The sequence below is a fragment of the Geotrypetes seraphini genome, chromosome 8 (assembly GCF_902459505.1).
Source record: "Geotrypetes seraphini chromosome 8, aGeoSer1.1, whole genome shotgun sequence".
NCBI classification, from domain to species: Eukaryota; Metazoa; Chordata; class Amphibia; order Gymnophiona; family Dermophiidae; genus Geotrypetes; species Geotrypetes seraphini.
In genome coordinates this window covers 103944484-103967350 of record NC_047091.1, presented here as the reverse complement: position 1 = coordinate 103967350, position 22867 = coordinate 103944484, and the positions used below count along the sequence as shown (strand labels likewise).

The window sequence follows — 22867 nt, the reverse complement described above, 5'->3', positions numbered from 1 at the left end:
GTGGCCTGGAAGGTCGAGACTGTTGAGGTTTGGGTTTGGGCCGCAGGATGGATTGAAAAGATTTTTCATGATCCGACAGCTTCTTGGTAACAGTTTCGATAGACTCATCGAACAGGTCAGCTCCAGCACATGGTACGTTGGCGAGTCTGTCCTGTAGGTTGGGATCCATATCGATTGTACGGAGCCATGCCAGGCGACGCATAGCTACCGCGCTTGCGGCGGCGCGTGCCGAGAGTTCGAATGCATCGAAGGAGGATTGCATCAGTTGGAGGCGTAATTGGGAGAGGGAGGCTACCACTTCCTCGAACTCGAATCGAGCTTGGTTGTCTATGAACGGAGTGAACTTGCGGAGTACCGGCAAGAAGAACTCCAGATAGGAAGAGAAAAAGAAATTGTAGTTTAGCACCCTTGACGCCATCATGGAGTTTTGGTAGAATTTTCTACCAAATTTGTCCATCGTTCTCCCCTCTCGGCCCGGCGGTACAGAGGCGTAGACCTGGGAGGGATGAGAGCGTTTAAGGGAGGACTCGACCAGTAGGGATTGGTGGGAGAGTTGAGGGCCCTCGAACCCTTTATGGTGCACGATGCGGTATCGAGCATCGAGTTTGCTGGGGATCGCCGGTATGGAATACGGTGTTTCGAAGCACTGCATGAAGGTCTGGTCCAGTAATTTATGCAAGGGGAGCCGAAGCGACTCCGTTGGAGGGTTAGGTAAATGCATGGTGTCCAGATACTCTTTGGAGTATCGGGAGCCCGTGTCAAGGGTCACATCCAGATCATCCGCCATTTGTCGGAGGAATGATGAGAAGGACAATTGCTCCGCCAGCGTCGGTCTGTGGGACGGGCTGGAGGAGGAGGAGGCCTCCAGGTCCATGGACATCGGGGAGTGGCAAGGAGAATCGGGCACCGATGTCTCCTCGTACTCCGGGCCCCCCGGAGGGGACACCTCTGATGAGGAGTATCCCCTACGTTGCAGTTTTTTCTGCGGTGACACCTCCGAATGGCGTGAGGAGTGCCAGGATGAGTGTCTCGATCAGTGCCCGTCTCGGTGGCGGGACGGGGATCGGGATCGTCTGTGCATCGCATGGTCTCCCGAGGCCCCCAAGTGGATAGGGCTGGAAGCGGTGGATCGCAACTGGGTTTGCGATGCGGGTTCTTGCGATGCTACCCAAGTCTGGTAAGGAGTGCGGCAGAACTCTTCCTGACTATGCCCAGGGCTTCGAGTATCGATCGGAGGTCTGGTCCCATGTTGGCGCGGAGGCGTAATGGGTTCTAATGGCGGCATGTCGGTAAGCGAGGCTTGCCGCGTGGGGCATCGCCGCCCTCCCCCGTTCGTCCTCGTCGGTTGTCGAGGTCGAACGGTGTGGGGGAGGGGGAGGGGGCGGACCGCCCCTTTGGACCGGTACCGGGAGGTCACCCTGTATGGCAGCGATGAGCCCGGGTCCGATGGTCTGCATGAGCTCAACGAATTGAGCTTCCAGCACGGACCGTAGCGAAGCCGATAAGGAGGGATCCGCACCGAAAGGGGGTCCTCCTGCACGGACATCGCGCTCCTTCGAGGCCGAGGGCTTCTGCTTAGTAGCTTTCGGCACTTTGATGACCATTGGTGGCACTGTGGAAGGAAGAGGTACCTGAACCGAGGAGACCGGGGCAGGCACCGACGTCGAGCTCGTGGATGGTGTCGGGGCGAGCGATGCCGGTTTCACCACACTCGATGCAGGAGGGGTCGATGCCGGTTTCGCCCGAACCGGGGAGGTATCAGATGAAGTGGAGGCTGAGGGATCCTTAGCTGCGTCCATCTTGAACATCGATTCCCACAATAGGCAACGCCGCTTGAATGAGCGTGCCGTAAGGGTAGAGCAAGGCCTGCACGATTTCGGGATGTGGTCAGGGCCCAAACACTGCAAACAGCGCCAGTGAGGGTCCGTGAGTGAAATCGCGCTTTGGCACTTGCTGCACTTTTTAAACCCGGTGATTGGCCGGGACATAGGCCGGAAAATCTCCGCCGCGAGGTCGAAGCCAGTGGGCCTGAGCCACGTGGCCGGCCCGTTCGACCCGCCGGAGGAAATAATCTTCTTTTTTTTTTTTTTTTTACTGAAAAAGAAAAGTACTGTTTAACTGTAATTAAAAGAAAGCGAAAAAACGCGGACAAGGAAGGCAAATTTAACTGAATTCAGCTAGCGCATGATGAAGTTGAACTTCTCAGCTCCGCGGAAAAGAAAGAACCGAGGAGACACGCCCGGATCTCCGGGTAGGAAGGCACCGGCGCATGCGCGGTGCGGGCATCTAGAAACTTTAAGTTTCTACAAGCAACACGTGCTTGTGAGACGTCCGTACCGGGGCTCTGTCTGATGACATCACCCACTAGTGAGAATACCTGCCTGCTTGTCCTGGGATAAACCTAGATATGCTAAGGACAACATTATAATATTGGACACATGGAAAACAAATAAACTTATGGATAAATTAACAAATATTACTATAATTAAATCCACTTCTCGGTCCTTATGGTTAAATTCCAAGGTGGTGCTGGGATCTCCTGAAGCAATGGTTGCAGGCAGACATTGGATGATGTTATATCTAATGGGAAACTGCTTGATTATTCAGGGCTACAACAATCATTTGGCATTTTAAAATCACAACAGTGTAGGTGGTTGCAGTTGAAGCAGGCTATTCAGAGTGTGTTCCCTGAATGGAAAAACTTACACGCTTATTATAGCTTGCAGATCTTTTGCTACCAGACAGATTTAATAGGACAGATTTAATAGCACTCGATACTGTAGGTGCAGATTTCCCACCCGAAATCTGAGGAACTTTCGGGAGGCCGGGTGAATGGGGATGTGAGTGTAGGCCTCCTTGAGATCCAGGGAGCATAACCAGTCGTTCTGCTCGAGGAGGGGGTATAGAGAAGCCAAAGTCAACATGCGAAACTTCTCTTTGACCAGGAACTTGTTGAGGGCTCGAAGGTCTAAAATGGGTCGCAGGTCGCCCGTTTTCTTCGGGACGAGGAAGTACCGGGAGTAAAACCCTCAGTTCAATTGGTCTGACGGGACCGGCTCGACAGCCCGAAGCTGAAGTAAGGTTTGGACTTCCTGAAGAAGAAGGGAGGTCTGCGTCGAGCTTGAAGGATACTCTCTTGGAGGATGGTCCGGGGGGGACCCAGTGGAATTGAAGAGAGTATCCTTCTCTTATGATGGTGAGGACCCATAGGTCCGTGGTTATGGCCTCCCATCGATGGTAAAAAAGATGGAGGCGGCCCCCTATGGGAGAGGCCGAGGTTATGCTCCCGGGAGGGGCGTCAAAAGGGCTGGGGAGCCTTAGGTACAGCCGGTGGCTGAGGTTTTTGCTGAGACTTCTGGGGAGGTTGTCTCTTCGCAGGCTGTCTCGCAGCAGGCGATTGTCTGGGCATGTAACGCCGCTGGTAAATCAGGGGTGGCCTGGAAGGTCGAGACTGTTGAGGTTTGGGTTTGGGCCGCAGGATGGATTGAAAAGATTTTTCATGATCCGACAGCTTCTTGGTAACAGTTTCGATAGACTCATCGAACAGGTCAGCTCCAGCACATGGTACGTTGGCGAGTCTGTCCTGTAGGTTGGGATCCATATCGATTAGTACGGAGCCATGCCAGGCGACGCATAGCTACCGCGCTTGCGGCGGCGCGTGCCGAGAGTTCGAATGCATCGAAGGAGGATTGCATCAGTTGGAGGCGTAATTGGGAGAGGGAGGCTACCACTTCCTCGAACTCGAATCGAGCTTGGTTGTCTATGAACGGAGTGAACTTGCGGAGTACCGGCAAGAAGAACTCCAGATAGGAAGAGAAAAAGAAATTGTAGTTTAGCACCCTTGACGCCATCATGGAGTTTTGGTAGAATTTTCTACCAAATTTGTCCATCGTTCTCCCCTATCGGCCCGGCGGTACAGAGGCGTAGACCTGGGAGGGATGAGAGCGTTTAAGGGAGGACTCGACCAGTAGGGATTGGTGGGAGAGTTGAGGGCCCTCGAACCCTTTATGGTGCACGATGCGGTATCGAGCATCGAGTTTGCTGGGGATCGCCGGTATGGAATACGGTGTTTCGAAGCACTGCATGAAGGTCTGGTCCAGTAATTTATGCAAGGGGAGCCGAAGCGACTCCGTTGGAGGGTTAGGTAAATGCATGGTGTCCAGATACTCTTTGGAGTATCGGGAGCCCGTGTCAAGGGTCACATCCAGATCATCCGCCATTTGTCGGAGGAATGATGAGAAGGACAATTGCTCCGCCAGCGTCGGTCTGTGGGACGGGCTGGAGGAGGAGGAGGCCTCCAGGTCCATGGACATCGGGGAGTGGCAAGGAGAATCGGGCACCGATGTCTCCTCGTACTCCGGGCCCCCCGGAGGGGACACCTCTGATGAGGAGTATCCCCTACGTTGCAGTTTTTTCTGCGGTGACACCTCCGAATGGCGTGAGGAGTGCCAGGATGAGTGTCTCGATCAGTGCCCGTCTCGGTGGCGGGACGGGGATCGGGATCGTCTGTGCATCGCATGGTCTCCCGAGGCCCCCAAGTGGATAGGGCTGGAAGCGGTGGATCGCAACTGGGTTTGCGATGCGGGTTCTTGCGATGCTACCCAAGTCTGGTAAGGAGTGCGGCAGAACTCTTCCTGACTATGCCCAGGGCTTCGAGTATCGATCGGAGGTCTGGTCCCATGTTGGCGCGGAGGCGTAATGGGTTCTAATGGCGGCATGTCGGTAAGCGAGGCTTGCCGCGTGGGCATCGCCGCCCTCCCCCGTTCGTCCTCGTCGGTTGTCGAGGTCGAACGGTGTGGGGGAGGGGGAGGGGGCGGACCGCCCCTTTGGACCGGTACCGGGAGGTCACCCTGTATGGCAGCGATGAGCCCGGGTCCGATGGTCTGCATGAGCTCAACGAATTGAGCTTCCAGCACGGACCGTAGCGAAGCCGATAAGGAGGGATCCGCACCGAAAGGGGGTCCTCCTGCACGGACATCGCGCTCCTTCGAGGCCGAGGGCTTCTGCTTAGTAGCTTTCGGCACTTTGATGACCATTGGTGGCACTGTGGAAGGAAGAGGTACCTGAACCGAGGAGACCGGGGCAGGCACCGACGTCGAGCTCGTGGATGGTGTCGGGGCGAGCGATGCCGGTTTCACCACACTCGATGCAGGAGGGGTCGATGCCGGTTTCGCCCGAACCGGGGAGGTATCAGATGAAGTGGAGGCTGAGGGATCCTTAGCTGCGTCCATCTTGAACATCGATTCCCACAATAGGCAACGCCGCTTGAATGAGCGTGCCGTAAGGGTAGAGCAAGGCCTGCACGATTTCGGGATGTGGTCAGGGCCCAAACACTGCAAACAGCGCCAGTGAGGGTCCGTGAGTGAAATCGCGCTTTGGCACTTGCTGCACTTTTTAAACCCGGTGATTGGCCGGGACATAGGCCGGAAAATCTCCGCCGCGAGGTCGAAGCCAGTGGGGCTGAGCCACGTGGCCGGCCCGTTCGACCCGCCGGAGGAAATAATCTTCTTTTTTTTTTTTTTTTTACTGAAAAAGAAAAGTACTGTTTAACTGTAATTAAAAGAAAGCGAAAAACGCGGACAAGGAAGGCAAATTTAACTGAATTCAGCTAGCGCATGATGAAGTTGAACTTCTCAGCTCCGCGGAAAAGAAAGAACCGAGGAGACACGCCCGGATCTCCGGGTAGGAAGGCACCGGCGCATGCGCGGTGCGGGCATCTAGAAACTTTAAGTTTCTACAAGCAACACGTGCTTGTGAGACGTCCGTACCGGGGCTCTGTCTGATGACATCACCCACTAGTGAGAATACCTGCCTGCTTGTCCTGGGATAAACCTAGATATGCTAAGGACAACATTATAATATTGGACACATGGAAAACAAATAAACTTATGGATAAATTAACAAATATTACTATAATTAAATCCACTTCTCGGTCCTTATGGTTAAATTCCAAGGTGGTGCTGGGATCTCCTGAAGCAATGGTTGCAGGCAGACATTGGATGATGTTATATCTAATGGGAAACTGCTTGATTATTCAGGGCTACAACAATCATTTGGCATTTTAAAATCACAACAGTGTAGGTGGTTGCAGTTGAAGCAGGCTATTCAGAGTGTGTTCCCTGAATGGAAAAACTTACACGCTTATTATAGCTTGCAGATCTTTTGCTACCAGACAGATTTAATAGGACATCAGGCCGCCCAGTGGTACAAATTAATTTCTGAATTTTTAAATAAGAAGCCAAAAAATAGACTTAGAGACATTTGGAGCATCGAGATACAACAGTATATTTCTGTATCTCGTTGGCCACGAATTTGGGCTTGGAGGATGAAATATACAGCGTCAGCAGCTATAAGACAAACTTGGTTATTTTTATTACATAGGATTTTTGGACCACAGTTTGTTTACAAAAACTAGACCGTTCTAAGTCTAATAGATGCTGGCATTGTCATATTAATATAGGGACTCTGGATCATCTGTTATATTTTTGTCCATTGATACTTAATTTCTGGAGATCAAGTTGGGGACAAATAAATCTTATTCTTGAGTCATCTATTCCCTTAACTTATGAAGCCATAATTTGTGGTACCTTACTACACGTTAAGCCTACTTTGGGCAAATATAAAAGCCATGTTTTCTTGATCATGATGGGAATAGCTGTCCAAATGGTCACACATAACTGGAAGAGCCATGACAGACTTAATTATGCATTTTGGCGGGCAAATGTGTGTACCACATAGAAATATGAGAGAATGAATGTGGAATGTTTGGGGTTTAGTAATTCATTTAATAAAGTGTGGAGTCCATTGACTACATTTGTTACATCACAATAATGGTCAGGTATTTCTCTTTTTCTTAGATTTCCTTACACATCCAGGGTGGTTGGGTGAGGGGAAGGAAGTGTACTTAATTAAAAATTGTAGTCAAATAATATGTTTTATTGTATTAATAAATGGCAGGATGGTGGGAGAAAAGGATTGTTTTATATATTACTTGTATAATTAATAGTGCGTTTTATGCAGTATTTTATGTTCAATTAATTGTATTGCACTGTCAAAGTTTGAAAATCAATAAAGATTAATAATAATTATTAGCCGATTGACAAACTTTTCTTTGTTAAACCTCATTTGTTCCTTTTCTGTATCCTCAGCTTTAATATATTAAAGAGACTATCAATTATAATCAAAAGTTTTGTTTTTATTGGATAAGAGAATAGACCAGCTAAGCTCTGTGGCAGATTCTTAGGACAGTGCAGAATGGTGTGTGTTATTTCTTTCCCCCTTAGATCTGGGTTTTGAGTCAATATTTTCCAAGAGGAAAGGCTGATTTGTGACCAAAGCAGTATTACACCTCCTTAAAAACTGTTGCAGGGAATTACTGCCCACATCGATCCTGACAGCGATATTATTTTCACAAATAAAAGACAGTTGCGCCTCTTGGGAAGGTGGGAAAGACGGAAAGAAGCAATGGGAGAGTTCTTTTAGACTTTATTAACATACATGAAAAGCAAACGCCCAGTTTAGTGCAAACTATGAACTCTTCTTTACTGATCGGAACGAGAATAGTTGTGCAAACGAATGTTATTCGAGTGTAAAAAGTGAATTGAGAGGGCTTAAGAAACACAAGGGCGAGAGGAGCCTTTGCCCAGGGTGTCTACTCTGAAGCAGGCAGGGGATGAGCCGGCAGCCAATCAGTGGGCAGCATCTGCTATAAATAGTGGGAGCGGCTTGGGCCGAAGAGAAGCAACTTCCTTTTATCCCAGGACAAGCAGGCATGATATTCTCACATGTGGGTGACGTCATCTACGGAGCCCCAGCGCGGACAGCTTTTCAAGCAAACTTGATTGAAGTTTCAAGTTTGCTGTGCTGCACCACGCATGTGCATGCCTTCTTGCCCACTAGAGGGCGCATCCCCACCTCGTGGTCCTCAGTTCAGTTTTTTCCGCGGAGCCAGAAGCCCTGTGGAATTTGTGCTCTTCTAATTTGCCTTCTGACACCGCGGCTGAGTGGTTTTTTCTCGGTCGCTGTGCTTAATTTGTGTTTTTATTTTGTTTGTGTGTCTTTTTTTGTAAAAAATAAAAAAAATAACCTTTTTCGTTCGGCTCCGGGGGCTCCCGGTAGCCGCGGCCGCGGGACCTCGTTCGTTCCCGGCCGGTTTTTGGGCCCATGTCCCGTCCCTTGACGGGCTTTAAAAAGTGCACCCGGTGCGATCGGCTGCTTTCCATCACCGATCCCCAATTGTGGTGCTTACTTTGTCTGGGTCCTGAGCACCCGACTGACTCCTGCACTCGGTGCTCTACTTTTCAGCCGAGAGCTCTCCGCCGCCGTCGCGCTCGGATGGCGGAGCTCTTCGCTGTCGACCCCGCGGCGGGGAAGGCCTCGACATCGGCCTCGTCTTCGGCCCCGGCCTTGACATCGGCCTCGACTCCCTCGACCTCGCCCCGACAGCCTGCTTCGTCGAAGCCGGCGTCCTCGACCCCGAAGTCGATGGTGGGTAAGTCCTCACTTCCTTCTTCTCTTCCAGCCTCGAAGAAGCCATCCTCGGGCTCATCGACGGGGGCGAGTGGGTCGTCCTCAGCCCCGCCCCGAGCGTCGAAGTCGGGTGCCCCGCGGGAATACTCGAGACCGAGGTCGCCCTCGAGGGAGCACCCACCGGCCCAGGATCTGCCGACTATGATGGGGGTTCCCGTCTTTCAAGACTTGCTCCATGCGCTCATTTCCTCGGAACTGTCCGGTGCCCTCGCGCACCTCCAGCCGTCTTCGGCCTCGTTGGCCACGGCTTCGGCGGCCTCGGTCTCGGTACCCTCGACTTCGGCCCCCGGGGTGGCTTCGGCCTCGACCCCGACCTTGCCCTCGACCTCGGTTGACCAGCCTGAGCGGAGTGTGCTGCCTCGGGACAAGGTGCGGAGGGTTCGGAGGATCTCTTCCTCTTCTTCCTCGTCGAGGTCCTCCCGGGGCTCCTCTCCCTCGGGTCGGCCTCGGGCGAAGCATTGGCCGAGGAAGCCCAAACGTCAACAGGGCTCTCCTCGACGCCGCGGTCGCTCCCCGCCGACCAAGGCTGAGACCCCTGGGTCTCCGAGCTCCGCCTCGATAATCCGAGGCTTTTCCGTTCCTCCGAGGTGGAGTTTTCGAGGGACTCTTCGCCGAGACGGAAGGGGCGTGCCTCGGTGCCTCATACCCCGGGGACTTCCCGCAGGGGTTCCTCGGGGCATGGGCGGTCCCCGACCCCATCGAGGTCGCTGGGTGCAGCTTCTTGGGGTTTGGGGTCTGGCACCGGTAAGGAGCCTCGTTACTCCCATGAGGCTTCCCCTTCTTTTTTGGCGACGCGGGCTTCTCGATCTCCCTCTCCGCCTTCGAAGCCCTCCTCCTTTTCCAGATTTGTGCTTGAGATGGGGAGGGCTTTGGACCTTGACCTTATGTCATGCTCTCAATACACGAAGGAATTTTTGGAGGAGCAGGATTTGCCCTCTCCCCCAAGGGAGACTCCTCGTCTGCCTCTCAACAAGGTTCTACATCAGACCTTCCTGAGAAACTTGGACTCCCCTCTTACAGTCACAGCGGTTCCATCAAAGATGGAGTCGAAGTACCGTACGGTCCCTTGCAAAGGCTTCGACAAAGCACAGCTGTCCCACCAGTCATTGCTGGTGGAGTCGGCGTTGAAGAAGTCTCAGCCTTCTAGGGTCTCTGCTGCGGTCCCCCCCCCCCCCCCCGGGCGGGAGGGACGAAACCTGGACAAGTTTGGTCGTCGCCTCTATTCCAACTCCATGATGGCTGCCAGGGTCCTTAATTACGCATTCACCTTCTCATCCTATTTAAGGCAGATGGTGAAGGCGTTGCCCAGGTATTATGGGGTCATGCCGGATTCCCATAAGGGGGATTTTGGTATCTTTATGGCCAATTTGTCTCAGCTGCGTCTCTACCTTTTTCACGCAGTTTACGATGTGTTTGAGTTGGCCTCTCATGTATCCGCCTTTGCGGTGGCGATGCGCCGTCTCGCATGGCTTCATACCCTGGATATGGAACCGAACTTGCAAGAACGTCTGGCCAATCTTCCATGTGTGGGCTCCGAGTTGTTCGATGAGTCCTTGGAGGCGGCGACCAAACGCTTGTCTGAACATGAGCTCTCTATCGCCTCATTGGTCCGTCCTAAACCCCGGGCCCCGCCGCAGAAGCCGTTTAGACCTCCTCCGCGGCGATACCCGCAGAAGTCGACGCCGGCTTTCTCGAGGCCTCCGCCCCGGCGTCCCCCTCAGCAGGGCAGAGCGTCCCAACCAAAGCCTCAGACCTTGCGTCTAAACCGTCTCCATCTTTTTGACGTGATGCGCGGTTGGGGGCGGGCCCCCTCCGCACTGTCAAAGGACCCCCTTCCTATCGGGGGCCGATTGCAGGCCTTTCTTCCAGCCTGGGCCGAGATCACGTCGGACGCTTGGGTGCTCCGGATCATCTCCGAGGGTTACTCGCTAAACTTCTTAGCCATGCCGCCAGAACATCCGCCGGGGGCTTCTCTTGGCTGTCGAGACCAGCTTCCTCTTCTCCTGTCGGAAGCCAGGTCCTTGTTGAGCCTTCGGGCGGTGGAGCCCATGCCCCCGAACCAAAGGGGACGGGGGTTTTACTCCCGTTACTTTTTGGTCCCGAAGAAGATTTGGGACTTACGCCCCATTCTGGACCTCCGGAGGCTCAACAAGTTCCTTGTCCGGGAGAAGTTCCGTATGTTGTCCCTTCCAGTCCTGTACCCTCTGTTAGAATCGGGGGACTGGATGTGCTCCCTGGACCTGAAGGAAGCATATACTCATGTTCCGGTGCATCCCGCCTTCCGCAAGTTCCTCAGGTTCCAGGTGGGGGAGTTGCACCTCCAGTATCGGGTCCTCCCCTTTGGACTGGCTTCGTCCCCTCGAGTCTTCACGAAGTGTATGGTGGTGGTCGCGGCAGCCCTGAGATCTCGGGGGCTGCAGGTGTTTCCCTACCTGGACGATTGGCTGATCAAGGCGTCCTCCAAGGAAGGGGTTATTTCAGCGACCCGACAGACTATCATCTTCCTTCAACGTCTGGGGTTCGAAGTGAACTTCCCCAAGTCTCAGTTGTGCCCGACTCAATCCCTTCAGTTTATCGGGGCCGTGCTGGACACGGTTCACCTCCGTTCGTTCCTCCCCCCGCCACGGTTGGAGATCCTGCTTCGATTGAGTCACCAGGTTTCGTTGCTGCCCTCAGTTTCGGCACAGCGCATGATGGTTCTGCTCGGGCACATGGCGTCAACGGTCCATGTCACTCCGTTCGCCCGTTTGCACCTGAGGCTTCCTCAGTGGACCTTGGCCTCCCAGTGGCGTCAGGATCGGGACCCAGTCTCCTCCCCTATAACTGTGACTCCTTCCTTGAGACGCTCGCTCCGTTGGTGGACCAACTCTTCCAATCTTTCCGGGGGTTTGCTCTTTCTCGTTCCTCCGCATCGCAAGGTCCTGACCACGGACTCTTCGGAGTACGCGTGGGGAGCTCATCTGGACGGTCTGCGGACTCAAGGGCTATGGTCGGCAGAGGACCGGAGTTGTCACATCAATGTTTTAGAACTTCGTGCCATTTTTCTGGCTGCTCGAGCGTTCTGCCACCTGCTGCACGATCAGGTAGTCCTTGTGCAGACGGACAACCAGGTGGCCATGTATTATGTGAACAAACAAGGGGGAACGGGCTCTTGGTCCCTGTGCCGGGAAGCCCTGCGCCTTTGGGAATGGGCGGTCTCCCAGAACATCTTCCTGCGGGCGGTTTACATTCAGGGAGAGAAGAATTGTCTGGCCGACAAACTCAGTCGTCTTCTCCAGCCGCACGAGTGGTCGCTAAACTCCCGAGTTCTGCGCGAGGTCTTCGACCGCTGGGGGACTCCTCAGGTGGATCTGTTTGCCTCCCCGGAGACTCGCAAACTGCCCCTCTATTGTTCTCGGATGTACTTCCCGGACCGTCTCGAGGCCAACGCCTTTCTTCTCGACTGGGGGGGGGGGAGGTTCCTTTATGCGTTTCCTCCTTTCCCTCTGATCTTGAGGACGTTGGTTCATCTCAAGGCGTCCAGAGCCACTATGATTCTCATTGCGCCTCGTTGGCCTCGTCAGCACTGGTTCTCCCTGCTCCTTCAACTCAGTGTCAGGGAGCCTCTGCTTCTGCCTGTCTTTCCCTCTCTGCTGTCTCAGAGTCGGGGTTCGCTGTTGCATCCCAATCTTCAGTCTTTACATCTGACGGCTTGGTTCCTTTCCCCATGACTTCACAGGTTTCTCAGTCTGTGAGGGAGGTTCTGGAAGCCTTGCGCAAGGTCTCGACTAGGCTTTGTTATTCTCAGAAGTGGACCAGATTTTCTTCCTGGTGTTCCTTGAATCATCTGGATCCGAGTTCGATTCCTGTGTCTTCGGTTCTGGAATATTTGTTGCATTTGTCCAAGTCTGGGCTGAAGACGACTTCCATTAGGGTGCATCTCAGTGCGATTGCTGCTTTCCATCAGCATCTCGAGGGTCGATCTCTCTCTCTTCATCCTCTGGTGATTCGTTTCATGAGGGGTCTAGTGAATGTTAATCCTCCTTTGAAACCTCCTCCTGTAGTTTGGGATCTTAATGTGGTTTTGGCTCAACTGATGAAGCCTCCCTTCGAGCCTATTGACAAATCTCATCTTAAGTTTCTCACTTGGAAGGTGATCTTTTTGCTTGCGCTCACGTCCGCTCGTCAGATCAGCGAGCTGCAGGCTTTGGTTGCGGACCCGCCCTTTACTGTGTTCCATCATGACAAGGTGGTTCTTCGCACCCATCCTAAATTTTTACCTAAGGTTGTGTCTGATTTCCACCTCAATCAGTCCATTGTTCTTCCGGTGTTTTTTCCGAAGCCCCACTCTCATCCTGGGGAGGCGGCGCTTCACACGCTTGACTGTAAGAGAGCGTTGGCCTTTTATCTTCAACGCACCAAGTCTCATTGGAAGGTTCCTCAATTATTTTTGTCCTTTGATCCTAATCGGTTGGGACGTCCTGTTTCCAAGCGCACCTTGTCCAACTGGTTGGCTGCTTGTATTTCTTTTTGCTACGCTCAGGCTGGTCTCGCGCTTCATGGTCGGGTCACGGGACATAAGGTCCGAGCGATAGCAGCTTCTGTGGCGTTCCTCCGGTCTACTCCGGTGGAGGATATCTGCAAGGCTGCCACTTGGTCTTCGGTTCATACTTTCACCTCCCACTACTGCCTGGATACGTTATCCAGGAGTGACAGCCGGTTTGGCCAGTCAGTTTTGCGTAATCTGTTTTCCTAAATTGCCATCCTCCCACCTGCCCTTATTTGGTTGGCTTGGAGGTCACCCACATGTGAGAATATCATGCCTGCTTGTCCTGGGATAAAGCACAGTTACTTACCGTAACAGGTGTTATCCAGGGACAGCAGGCATATATTCTCACAACCCGCCCTCCTCCCCGGGGATGGCTTTTTTTGCTGGCTATGGAACTGAGGACCACGAGGTGGGGATGCGCCCTCTAATGGGCAAGAAGGCATGTACATGCGTGGTGCAGCATAGCAAACTTGAAACTTCAATCAAGTTTGCTTCAAAAGCTGTCCGCGCTGGGGCTCCGTAGATGACGTCACCCACATGTGAGAATATATGCCTGCTTTCCCTGGATAACACGTGTTACGGAAAGTAACTGTGCTTTTTAGTGTACGGGGTAGTTGTGCTTTGGGTTCTCATTTTTGGCTCTGGTTCGAGTGCGACACAGCAGAGCATGGCCGAAACCGCTCCAGCAGCATCCGCCGCTGCGCCGCCTCCTGCTCCTGGCGCGGCTAAGAAAAAGACGAAGAAGCCGGCGGCAGCGGCGAAAGCGCGCAAGGCATCGGGCCCCAGCGTTTCTGAGCTGATCGTGAAGGCGGTGTCAGCTTCAAGGGAGCGCAACGGCATCTCCCTGGCTGCAATGAAAAAGGCTCTGACAGCTTTTGGCTACGATGTAGAGAAGAACAACAGCCGCGTGAAGCTAGCCGTCAAGAGTCTGGTGAGTAAGGGGAGCCTGCTGCAGACTAAGGGCAGCGGAGCTTCGGGCTCTTTCAAACTGAACAAGCAGCAGCCGGAGAGCAAGAAGAAGAGCCCTCCCAAAAGCAAGAAAGCGGCAGTGAAGAAAGCGAAAAAGCCGGCGGCGGCTGGAGTGAAAAAGAGTCCGAAGAGGGCCAAGAAGCCGTCGGCAGCCGCTACCAAGAAAGCAGCCAAGAGCCCCAAGAAGTCGAAAGCGGTGAAAGCCAAGAAAGCGGTGAAGAGCCCGGCGAAAGCCAAACCGGTGAAAGCCAAGGTGAAGAAGAGCCCGGCAAAGGCTGCCAAGCCCAAGGCAGCAAAAGCCGCCAAGGGGGCGACTAAGAAAAAGTGAAGCTTTGCTCGAGAATCCTCAATGCTTCTTCAACCCAAAGGCTCTTTTCAGAGCCACCACACGGATCAATGAAAGAGTGCGATGATCTCAAAGGAAGTGTCACCCCGATACACCCACCCCACCCCCTCCCCCGAAATAAACAAACCTTCCAATTCAACCCCTTCCCTTTGCAAACAGGAGACCGGGCTGACTTATGCAAGATTAACAGAGTGGACACTAGACGTTGGGAGTAAGACACCCCTTTCCTCCAGGCCAATAGTGTTAATTTAGTGTGTTTTATTGGGAGCCGGTTAGGTTTTTTTAAGCAAATTATAAACAAAAAAAAAACATCTGCACTAGCCATCAAGCACTAGAACTGCCTGGAAGGCCATCTATAAGGAAAAGACTCATTTAAGCCCCTTTCAGGTGGGAATTTGGTGGCTCTTAAAAGAGCCTTTGGGTTAAATGGGTGGAGAACAGCGACGCCTTTCTAAGCCCGCTCCCCACGAATGCGGCGGGCCAGTTGGATATCTTTAGGCATAATGGTGACTCTCTTGGCGTGGATAGCGCAGAGATTGGTGTCTTCGAAGAGCCCTACCAGATAAGCCTCGCTAGCCTCCTGCAGGGCCATGACAGCCGAGCTCTGGAAGCGCAGGTCGGTCTTGAAATCTTGCGCGATCTCTCGCACCAGGCGTTGGAAGGGCAACTTGCGAATAAGCAGCTCGGTGGACTTCTGATAGCGGCGGATTTCTCTAAGCGCTACAGTGCCCGGTCGGTAGCGATGAGGTTTCTTCACACCTCCTGTGGCTGGGGCGCTTTTGCGGGCAGCTTTGGTCGCTAACTGCTTGCGAGGAGCTTTTCCTCCGGTGGACTTACGGGCGGTCTGTTTGGTACGTGCCATACCGGACACACAATTCCCTCCTTCTTCTACCACAAAGAAACAGACAACAGCGCCGTTGCTCGGCTCTTTTATAGGCTGTGCCCTGTCTGCTGATAAGTATGAAAAGCCCCGCCCCGTGCCCGGATTGGTCAGAGCTATAACTCCTTTTCTCTCTACGGAACACTGATGGTTGGGTTTTAAAATACTTTCCAACCTTAGAAGCTGTGCATTTTCTTTCGTTCGTATTCTTTATCTGCTCTTGATAGTGAAGGAGAAAATATCGGGGATTGGGCTGAAGAAAAGATGAAATTATAAGAACAAGCAATGATAGTTATTGTTAATATTGTTACGGCGTTACTGCTTTTCTTTCTTAACTTCCCAGTTCTGTCGGTCAATATTCTATCCTTTAGAGTAAAGTGAAGCTTGGGCTCAAGCTGCCATGGACTTTCCAAATTTAGATTTGTATTTGTTGATTTAAATACTGACCTATCTGAATTAATGGGTGTGGGGGAATAATTATTTTTAAAAACGGAGCATCCAAAGTCTTAAATTCCCGCCAACTGGAGAAATAAAATAACCAGTTAGTACTTGCATGTTAGATAAAAGTGCTGGAGAACCTGAACATGGTTAAGCTGAGAGCCCCTTCTTTGCCACTCTGATAGATAAGGTTAGCTCTTTTTAAAATCTTGTACATTTTTGAGTAGCCCGATCCAGAGGTTTGAAATTCCCGCCCTGCGCTGTGATTGGACATTTTTTTCTCAGTTACCGGCTGCAACCTGAGGATTTCTAGGGCTTTGCTCTTAAAATCGACACTACTGCTTTAAATAGAGTACAGCTTATCACAAGGGTTTTGGCAAAAATTTAAGGTCAGAAATATCAAATGTGTTGGGGGCAAAAGATAACTGTATCTGAAGGAGAAAAAAAAAAGTAATAAACGAAATACAAATTGGATCAAATTATAGAGGTAATTTTCTCTGTGCAAAGTACAGTCTAGGTTGTGACATTCCAATACGCTTTCAAGATAAATCTATTCGAATTATAAGTGCATTATGAAGTGTTGAGTGATGATAAAATATCAACGGCGATGAAGTGTCAGGTAATGAAATGGCTATACAGCGGTCACCGCAACTCAAGAAAAAGATACAGAGGAAATACAAAAGGTACTGAAATACAATGGCGTACCAAGGGTCGAGGAGCCCCTCCTTCACCCTCATCTCCGCTCCCGCTCTATTCCTGATCCCCCCCCCCCCATGTGTGCCCCCCTTACCTTCCCCCGTACCTCTAGTTGTTCGCTGTTGCGAGTAACAACTTTAATGTGTTCCTCGTGACACCGGCGGCTCTCCCTCTGATGTCACTTTCTATGCATGGAACCCAGAAGTGATGTCAGCAGGAGAGCTGATGCGGTCGCGAAGAACACGCTGAAGTTGTTGTGTGACGAGGGGAGATGTGGGAAGAGGCAGAGGTGGTAGAGAGGAGAAGGGGTGTTGGTGCCTCCTCTAACATAGTGCATGGGGCGGACCATGCTCCTCTTTCTACCCCACTGCCAAGATGAGTGACAAGCATGATGGGGAGGTGGGGGCTATGACTCTTCAGCTAAGATGAAAGACAGCAGAGGGGAGATACCTATGGTAGAAAATTATAAAATTCTGAGGAGTGGTCAGGTAGATATAAATCACTTAGTTTATTTTTCCTAGAATACAAGGATTAGGTTGCATGCAACCAAGTTGCTAAGTTCTGTGTTTCTCTGAAAATAAGACCTACCATGAAAATAAGCCCCAGCAGTATTTTCAGGGTAGAACTTAATATAAGTAATGCGGAGGAGTGAATTCATGGGCAGACAAGGCTGAACCAGCCTGTTTAGAGTGCTACCGGCCTGAAGCTGCTTAGGAAGAAGGTATGTAGGGCTCGCGGCGGAATTTGGATGGGAAGGAGGGAAGGATGGGGATTCGCCTGCACAGCGGGTGCGGGTGCTCGATCAAGGTTCTGCCGCACAAAGGATTTTAGGGAGGGAAGCTGGGCAAGGGTCCTGCTGCATGAGGGATGGGAGGGAGGGAAGGGAAGCTGGGCAAGGGTCATGCTACATGAGAGATGGGCGGGCGGTAACAGAAGCTGTGCAAGGTTCCTGTTGCACGAGGGAGGGGTGGAAAAATGCTGCACATTTGGAGGAGAGAAAGGAAAGAGGAAGAATTTGGGTGATGAAGAGGAAGGGAGAGATGATTATCTACATACCCCAAAAATAAGACCTAGTGTGTTTTGGGCCTAAAATTAATAGGAAACAAATCAGAGAAAACATTTTTTCATTGAAATGTAATAACAGCGGAAGCTGGAGCGGCCCACTTTCTTAATGCAAACATCTTCCTGCCCATCAAACCCTTAATCAAACCCAAAGAAGACACGTAAACCTGAGTGGAGAAACCTGGCCGCAGCCCTGTTTATTGACAATTAACATATTTAAATAACATTTACATATTATAAATAACATAACCAACAACATTAAATAACAATTTATCCCTTAAACCAGCACAATGGTATCACCATTGCGACCCAGATCCCGAGCTAGTGAGTCAGATGTAAATGGCCCCCGACCCTGCCATCTAAGCGAGTGTCCGAGTGCCCCATTGTCCAGGGTCATTCGACCCACCAGACACGGCTCCCAACCTGCCCACCGCTCATTCCCATGATGAGAACAGCTGCCAGTAGCTCGGGATACCGCCAATTGAATCAAACACTCACCCCCAGGCGGGAGGGTGGGAAAGTTGTCTCAGAGGACCGGAAACCGTTAAGGTCCTCCGAGTGCCCTCCTTATATGCTCTACCCACCCCCCACTAGGGCCGTGATTTTTGCCCTATCAGAGACCAATCCCACGGTGAGAAGGCCTCTATCCCCCCCGATTTAAACTTTTCCCTCCTTCCTTAACTCCCCCCCCTCACTACTCCCTTCCCGACGGACGGCCCCGTGGGACTCCCAGCTCCGCGTTAGAGCCGTCCGTCGAGACAAGCTCTCGGACTTTTTATTACATTCTGGATTTTGTTGCCAGAGAATGTGCAAGAGCATAAGCATAGTAGGGTTTAAGAAAGGTTTGGCCAAGTTCCTAAAAGTAAAGGCTCCTTTTACAAAGGTGCGCTAGCATTTTTAGCGTACACTAGCCGAAAATTACTGTCTGCTTAAAAGGAGGCGGTAGCGGCTAGCGCGCGCGGCATTTTAGCACACTTTTGTAAAAGAAGCCCTAAATTCCATTAGCCAGTTTCCACCCTCATTCCTCCACCTTGGAATCCTTCCTATCTCTCTCCAGTCCTCTGGCTTGCCTTCCTATCCTCCCACTCATTTTCCCATACAATCCCCACCATGGATTAAGCCCTGATCATGTCCCACTTTTCTTCCTCATTGCTATAGCGACCTTACTCCGGTCCTGGACATCATCATTTACCCTCTACGATTGTTAGTAGCATAGGAGTGGTACAAAACCTTTATTATATATTTCTTCTCCTTCTCCCCTGTTGCTCAGTCTCAAACATCCTGCTTCTAAGCCCCATAGGTGACAGAAGGTGAAAAGGATAGCGGAGAAGGCAGAGGTCACAGATGAGAATGTTGTCTTTATCATATATAGGCCACATTTTGTGGGTTTTACAATGGCTTCAGAATCAGGATGAATCATGGTCAATGGACATACTGGTAGTTATCCTGTCTGCTCTGAAGTGCAACATTTGCGCTTCACTTCCATGTCATGTACAGCTCCCTAGGGTTACCGTACCCCCCAGATACACCGTCCTACCCTTTTTGGGCACAAAATCTTAAATCTTGCCCTCTCTTCAAGTTTCCATAGATCACTACTGATTTTTCCCCTGCTCTCTGGAGTACTCAGGTTTCTAGGCAAATTTGATTTTCATTGGTATTATTCATTTTGGTATTAGCTGCAGATTGGAGAAAAAGAGATATATAATCAATTTATATAGTACAATGCAAGTTAAAATTTATTTATAACATGTCTAAATTAACTGCATTCAGAAGAAATCAGATATCCTCTTTTCAAAAAGTATGGTCTAAATATAAAATTTGGGAAGAATCTGCTATTTTAAAATAGACCACAGTGGTTTGAAGTTATAAAAGTTGTGTTACTTTCTGGCTTTTTGGGAGGGGGTGACCTGGGAGGAGGGGAGGTAGGGGGGGTCATGTGATTGAGATTTGGATAATTATATTAGGAAAGAATGTGATTTTGATTAGTTGTATTTTTCTTGCTTTGTCTCTTTTTTATTGTGTGATATTATAATAGTTTAATGGCTGAAAAGCTTCTAATGAAGGAAGGGGTTAATTACGGTTAGTATAATAATAGCATGACTATTTTGAAACAGGATTTTAAAGATTTTATATTTTGTAATTCTTTAAAAAAAGAATTATATATAAAAAAATAAAGCAGCAGTGATATAACCAGCAAAAGGGAACCCAAGAAGAAGGGAAGTAGCTTTAAAATGTGAGTGAGTGGAGGTTTGAGCTGGACAGGGTAGACGACACTTCATTTCTTCACTCTTACTTATATTCCAAGTTAATTTCATTCACATAAATTTAACAACGCAAGCATGAGTGTGGAGCAGGGCAAAGGATCCATTCAGTTCAGTTCATTTCTATCCATTTTGAATAAGATCTTGGAGAATTTGCAGAATGGACAGAGATTTGGAGGCTTTCATTGTTGCTTGGTTCTCCCGCGTTTGCAGAAAACTGTTCTCCTTCAGGTCGGCTCATCTTGTATATTAAAAGCACTTCGTCTGCTCATTTCTCAGTGAATTGTTTTTACTTTTTGCTAGCTTGAGATGTCTGGACGTGGTAAAGGCGGAAAGGGTCTGGGGAAAGGGGGTGCTAAGCGGCATAGGAAGGTGCTGCGCGATAACATCCAGGGTATCACGAAGCCTGCGATCCGGCGCCTGGCGCGCAGAGGCGGCGTGAAGCGTATTTCTGGCCTCATCTATGAAGAAACTCGTGGGGTGCTGAAGGTTTTCCTAGAGAACGTCATCCGAGATGCCGTCACCTACACCGAGCACGCCAAGCGAAAGACCGTAACCGCTATGGATGTGGTATATGCCCTGAAGCGCCAGGGCCGCACTCTGTACGGTTTCGGAGGTTAAAGAGTATGTCAGCGTCCATCCCACTTGCGTTAATTCACAGAAACCCAAAGGCTCTTTTAAGAGCCACCCACGCTGTCAAGAACAGAGCTGGGATTTCAGTGTCTCTTGAACTATTTGTTGCAACAAATTGTCTTAGCATAAAATACCCAGGAGCGCGTCTGACCCTCTAACAATGTTTACTGTATGGGGGCTAGGAGCAAAGAGATTTTACATAGAGGGGAGGGAAAAAGTTAACTTTGCAGCAATAAACTACAGAACTCCAACTCTTTGTATGTAGCAGGTAGGTGGCTCTGAAAAGAGCCTTTGGATTCAGTTTGCTTTGCAAGGACTGAAGGCCGAGCCCCCTATTACTTGGAACTGGTGTACTTGGTGACTGCCTTGGTGCCCTCGGACACGGCATGTTTGGCCAGTTCACCGGGCAGCAGGAGGCGCACTGCGGTCTGGATCTCCCTGGAGGTGATGGTGGAACGCTTGTTGTAATGAGCGAGGCGGGAGGCTTCCCCGGCGATGCGCTCAAAGATGTCACTCACGAAGGAGTTCATGATGCCCATGGCCTTGGAGGAAATGCCGGTGTCGGGATGAACTTGCTTCAATACCTTGTACACGTAGATAGCGTAGGTCTCCTTCCTCTGTTTCCTGCGCTTCTTGCCATCTTTTTTCTGAGTCTTGCTCACCGCTTTCTTGGAGCCCTTTTTGGCTGCGGGAGCGGATTTGCCCGGTTCAGGCATCGCTTCCTACACTGCCTTTTTAGCTTCAAAGTGAGGAAATAACAGAGTGTGATCTCCGACCCATGGCTCTATTTATAGCATGCTTATGCAAATTCGTCTTGCTGAGCGCCTTTCCTTGCTATTGGACCCAGCTAAGCGTTGGCGATAGGGTTACTTTCTAGACTGGGATTGGTCCGCGAGCAAACCTTGGAGGATAATCAGTCTCATAGGCGGAGCTGAACTCGTCCAACCAATCAAAAACGAGATAGCGAAGCTTGAAGAACGTATAAAAGCTCCAGAACTGAGACGTTTTTGATTCTTTGTATCTTTAGAAGGGGGTTTGTAACGAGATGTCCGGGCGTGGTAAGCAGGGTGGAAAGGTTCGGGCTAAGGCCAAGACTCGCTCGTCCCGGGCAGGGCTGCAGTTCCCCGTAGGGCGCGTGCACAGGCTGCTGAGGAAAGGCAACTATGCAGAGCGTGTGGGTGCCGGCGCTCCGGTCTATCTGGCAGCGGTGCTGGAGTATCTGACCGCTGAGATTTTAGAGCTGGCAGGCAATGCCGCGCGCGATAACAAGAAGACTCGCATCATCCCCAGGCATTTGCAGCTGGCCATCCGCAACGATGAAGAATTGAATAAGCTGCTAGGGAAGGTCACCATCGCGCAGGGCGGCGTCCTGCCCAACATCCAGGCTGTGCTACTGCCCAAGAAAACCGAAAGCCACAAAGCGGCCAAGAGCAAGTAAAGCTGTCCCGGTGAGAGGACGTCAGCAAGAAGCCCAAAGGCTCTTTTCAGAGCCACCTACTCTCATCTTATAAAGTGCTAGTTTGCTGTATGAACACGTTTTTCTTTTGTAAAGACTAGTTGTAAACTCGGCAACTTAAATGCACTATGTGGACATATGTTTGTTAACTATGGGCTAGCCATGTTTGCAGCTTGCATCGATCGTTGTAGTATTTTGGCACACCTTAAGCTTATAAGAAGACGAGGCAAGGTGTGCAGTGTCTTAAAAAAAAAAATTCTTTATTCATTTTAAAAGCCAACATAAAGGGCAACAGATAATCAAGCAATTAACACAGTAAACAGCACTCTGAACAATCAAATAATACTAATAAGTACATATCTTCCCCCTCCTCCCCGGATTTGTAAAAATGCTACAGCGAACAAAGGGAAATACTACTGATCAAGTCAAACAAAATTTTGATAATGGATCCCAAATTTCTTTGAATTTTTTTATAGTGTCTCAATTGTAACAAATTCATATGTTCCAACTTATAAGCAATAAGGATTCCCACCAAAAGGTATAGTTTAACCTGTCCCAATTTTTCATCATGACGAGCAGTAATCTATTTTTATTTGTAGTTATTGGGCTCTTGGACTTTAAGTGTTCAAACAACATTACATCATACGACAAAGATAATGGGACTTCCAATATCATAATGATTTGACCCCATATAGATCTTCAAAATTTAATTATCAAGAGACAATAGCACAGTAGATAGTCCAGTGTCCCTATATCAAGATGACAGTGCCAGCATCTATTAGATTTAGAACTATCTAACTTCTGTAAACGACCAGGGGTCAAAAAAATTCTATACAACAGAAAAAAAACAAGTCTGTCTCATTGACACTGACATTGTACATCTCATCCTCCAAGACTAGATCCGTGGCCATTGAGTAGAAGAAACTGTTGCTTAGTCTCAATGCTCCAAATGTCTTAGACTAGTTTTTGGTTTCTTATTCAAATATTCAGATATTAATTTATACCACTTGGCTGCCTGATGCCCTAGCAAATCTGTCTGGAAGCACAGGCCCGGCAAGCTATACTGATT

At 50.3% G+C, this 22867-nt stretch overlaps 5 protein-coding genes across 5 annotated transcripts in view; 3 read left to right on the top strand and 2 right to left on the bottom strand.

The window, feature by feature from the left end:
• LOC117365495 overlaps positions 1–15298 on the bottom strand; it is a 36890-nt gene extending 21592 nt beyond the window's left edge. The window contains exon 1 of the mRNA XM_033955972.1: positions 14834–15298. Coding sequence (XP_033811863.1) covers positions 14834–15234 — 401 coding nt within the window. The 5' untranslated portion in view covers positions 15235–15298. The remainder of the gene's footprint in view (positions 1–14833) is intronic.
• LOC117364480 (histone H1.01-like) lies at positions 13655–14508 on the top strand. Its single transcript, XM_033953699.1, has one exon. It carries the CDS (start codon positions 13725–13727, stop codon positions 14352–14354), a length of 630 nt encoding a protein of 209 aa, XP_033809590.1. The 5' UTR covers positions 13655–13724; the 3' UTR covers positions 14355–14508.
• Positions 15299–20006: 4708 nt separating the features above from the next.
• Positions 20007–20397, top strand: LOC117364486 (histone H4). Its single transcript, XM_033953704.1, has one exon. The coding sequence runs from the start codon at positions 20019–20021 to the stop codon at positions 20328–20330; it is 312 nt and encodes a 103-aa protein (XP_033809595.1). The 5' UTR covers positions 20007–20018; the 3' UTR covers positions 20331–20397.
• Positions 20398–20613: 216 nt separating this feature from the next.
• On the bottom strand, positions 20614–21148 carry LOC117364485 (histone H2B-like). Its single transcript, XM_033953703.1, has one exon. The coding sequence runs from the start codon at positions 21056–21058 to the stop codon at positions 20678–20680; it is 381 nt and encodes a 126-aa protein (XP_033809594.1). The 5' UTR covers positions 21059–21148; the 3' UTR covers positions 20614–20677.
• A 217-nt stretch (positions 21149–21365) lies between these two features.
• LOC117364481 (histone H2A.J) lies at positions 21366–22610 on the top strand. The gene has a single exon (XM_033953700.1). It carries the CDS (start codon positions 21388–21390, stop codon positions 21778–21780), a length of 393 nt encoding a protein of 130 aa, XP_033809591.1. The 5' UTR covers positions 21366–21387; the 3' UTR covers positions 21781–22610.
• Positions 22611–22867: the final 257 nt, after the last annotated feature.

Excerpts from the sequence above, each read along its gene's own strand:
- LOC117364480 (XM_033953699.1), top strand. The coding sequence starts at position 13,725 with ATGGCCGAAACCGCTCCAGCAGCATCCGCCGCTGCGCCGCCTCCTGCT.
- LOC117364486 (XM_033953704.1), top strand. The coding sequence starts at position 20,019 with ATGTCTGGACGTGGTAAAGGCGGAAAGGGTCTGGGGAAAGGGGGTGCT.
- LOC117364485 (XM_033953703.1), bottom strand. The coding sequence starts at position 21,058 with ATGCCTGAACCGGGCAAATCCGCTCCCGCAGCCAAAAAGGGCTCCAAG.
- LOC117364481 (XM_033953700.1), top strand. The coding sequence starts at position 21,388 with ATGTCCGGGCGTGGTAAGCAGGGTGGAAAGGTTCGGGCTAAGGCCAAG.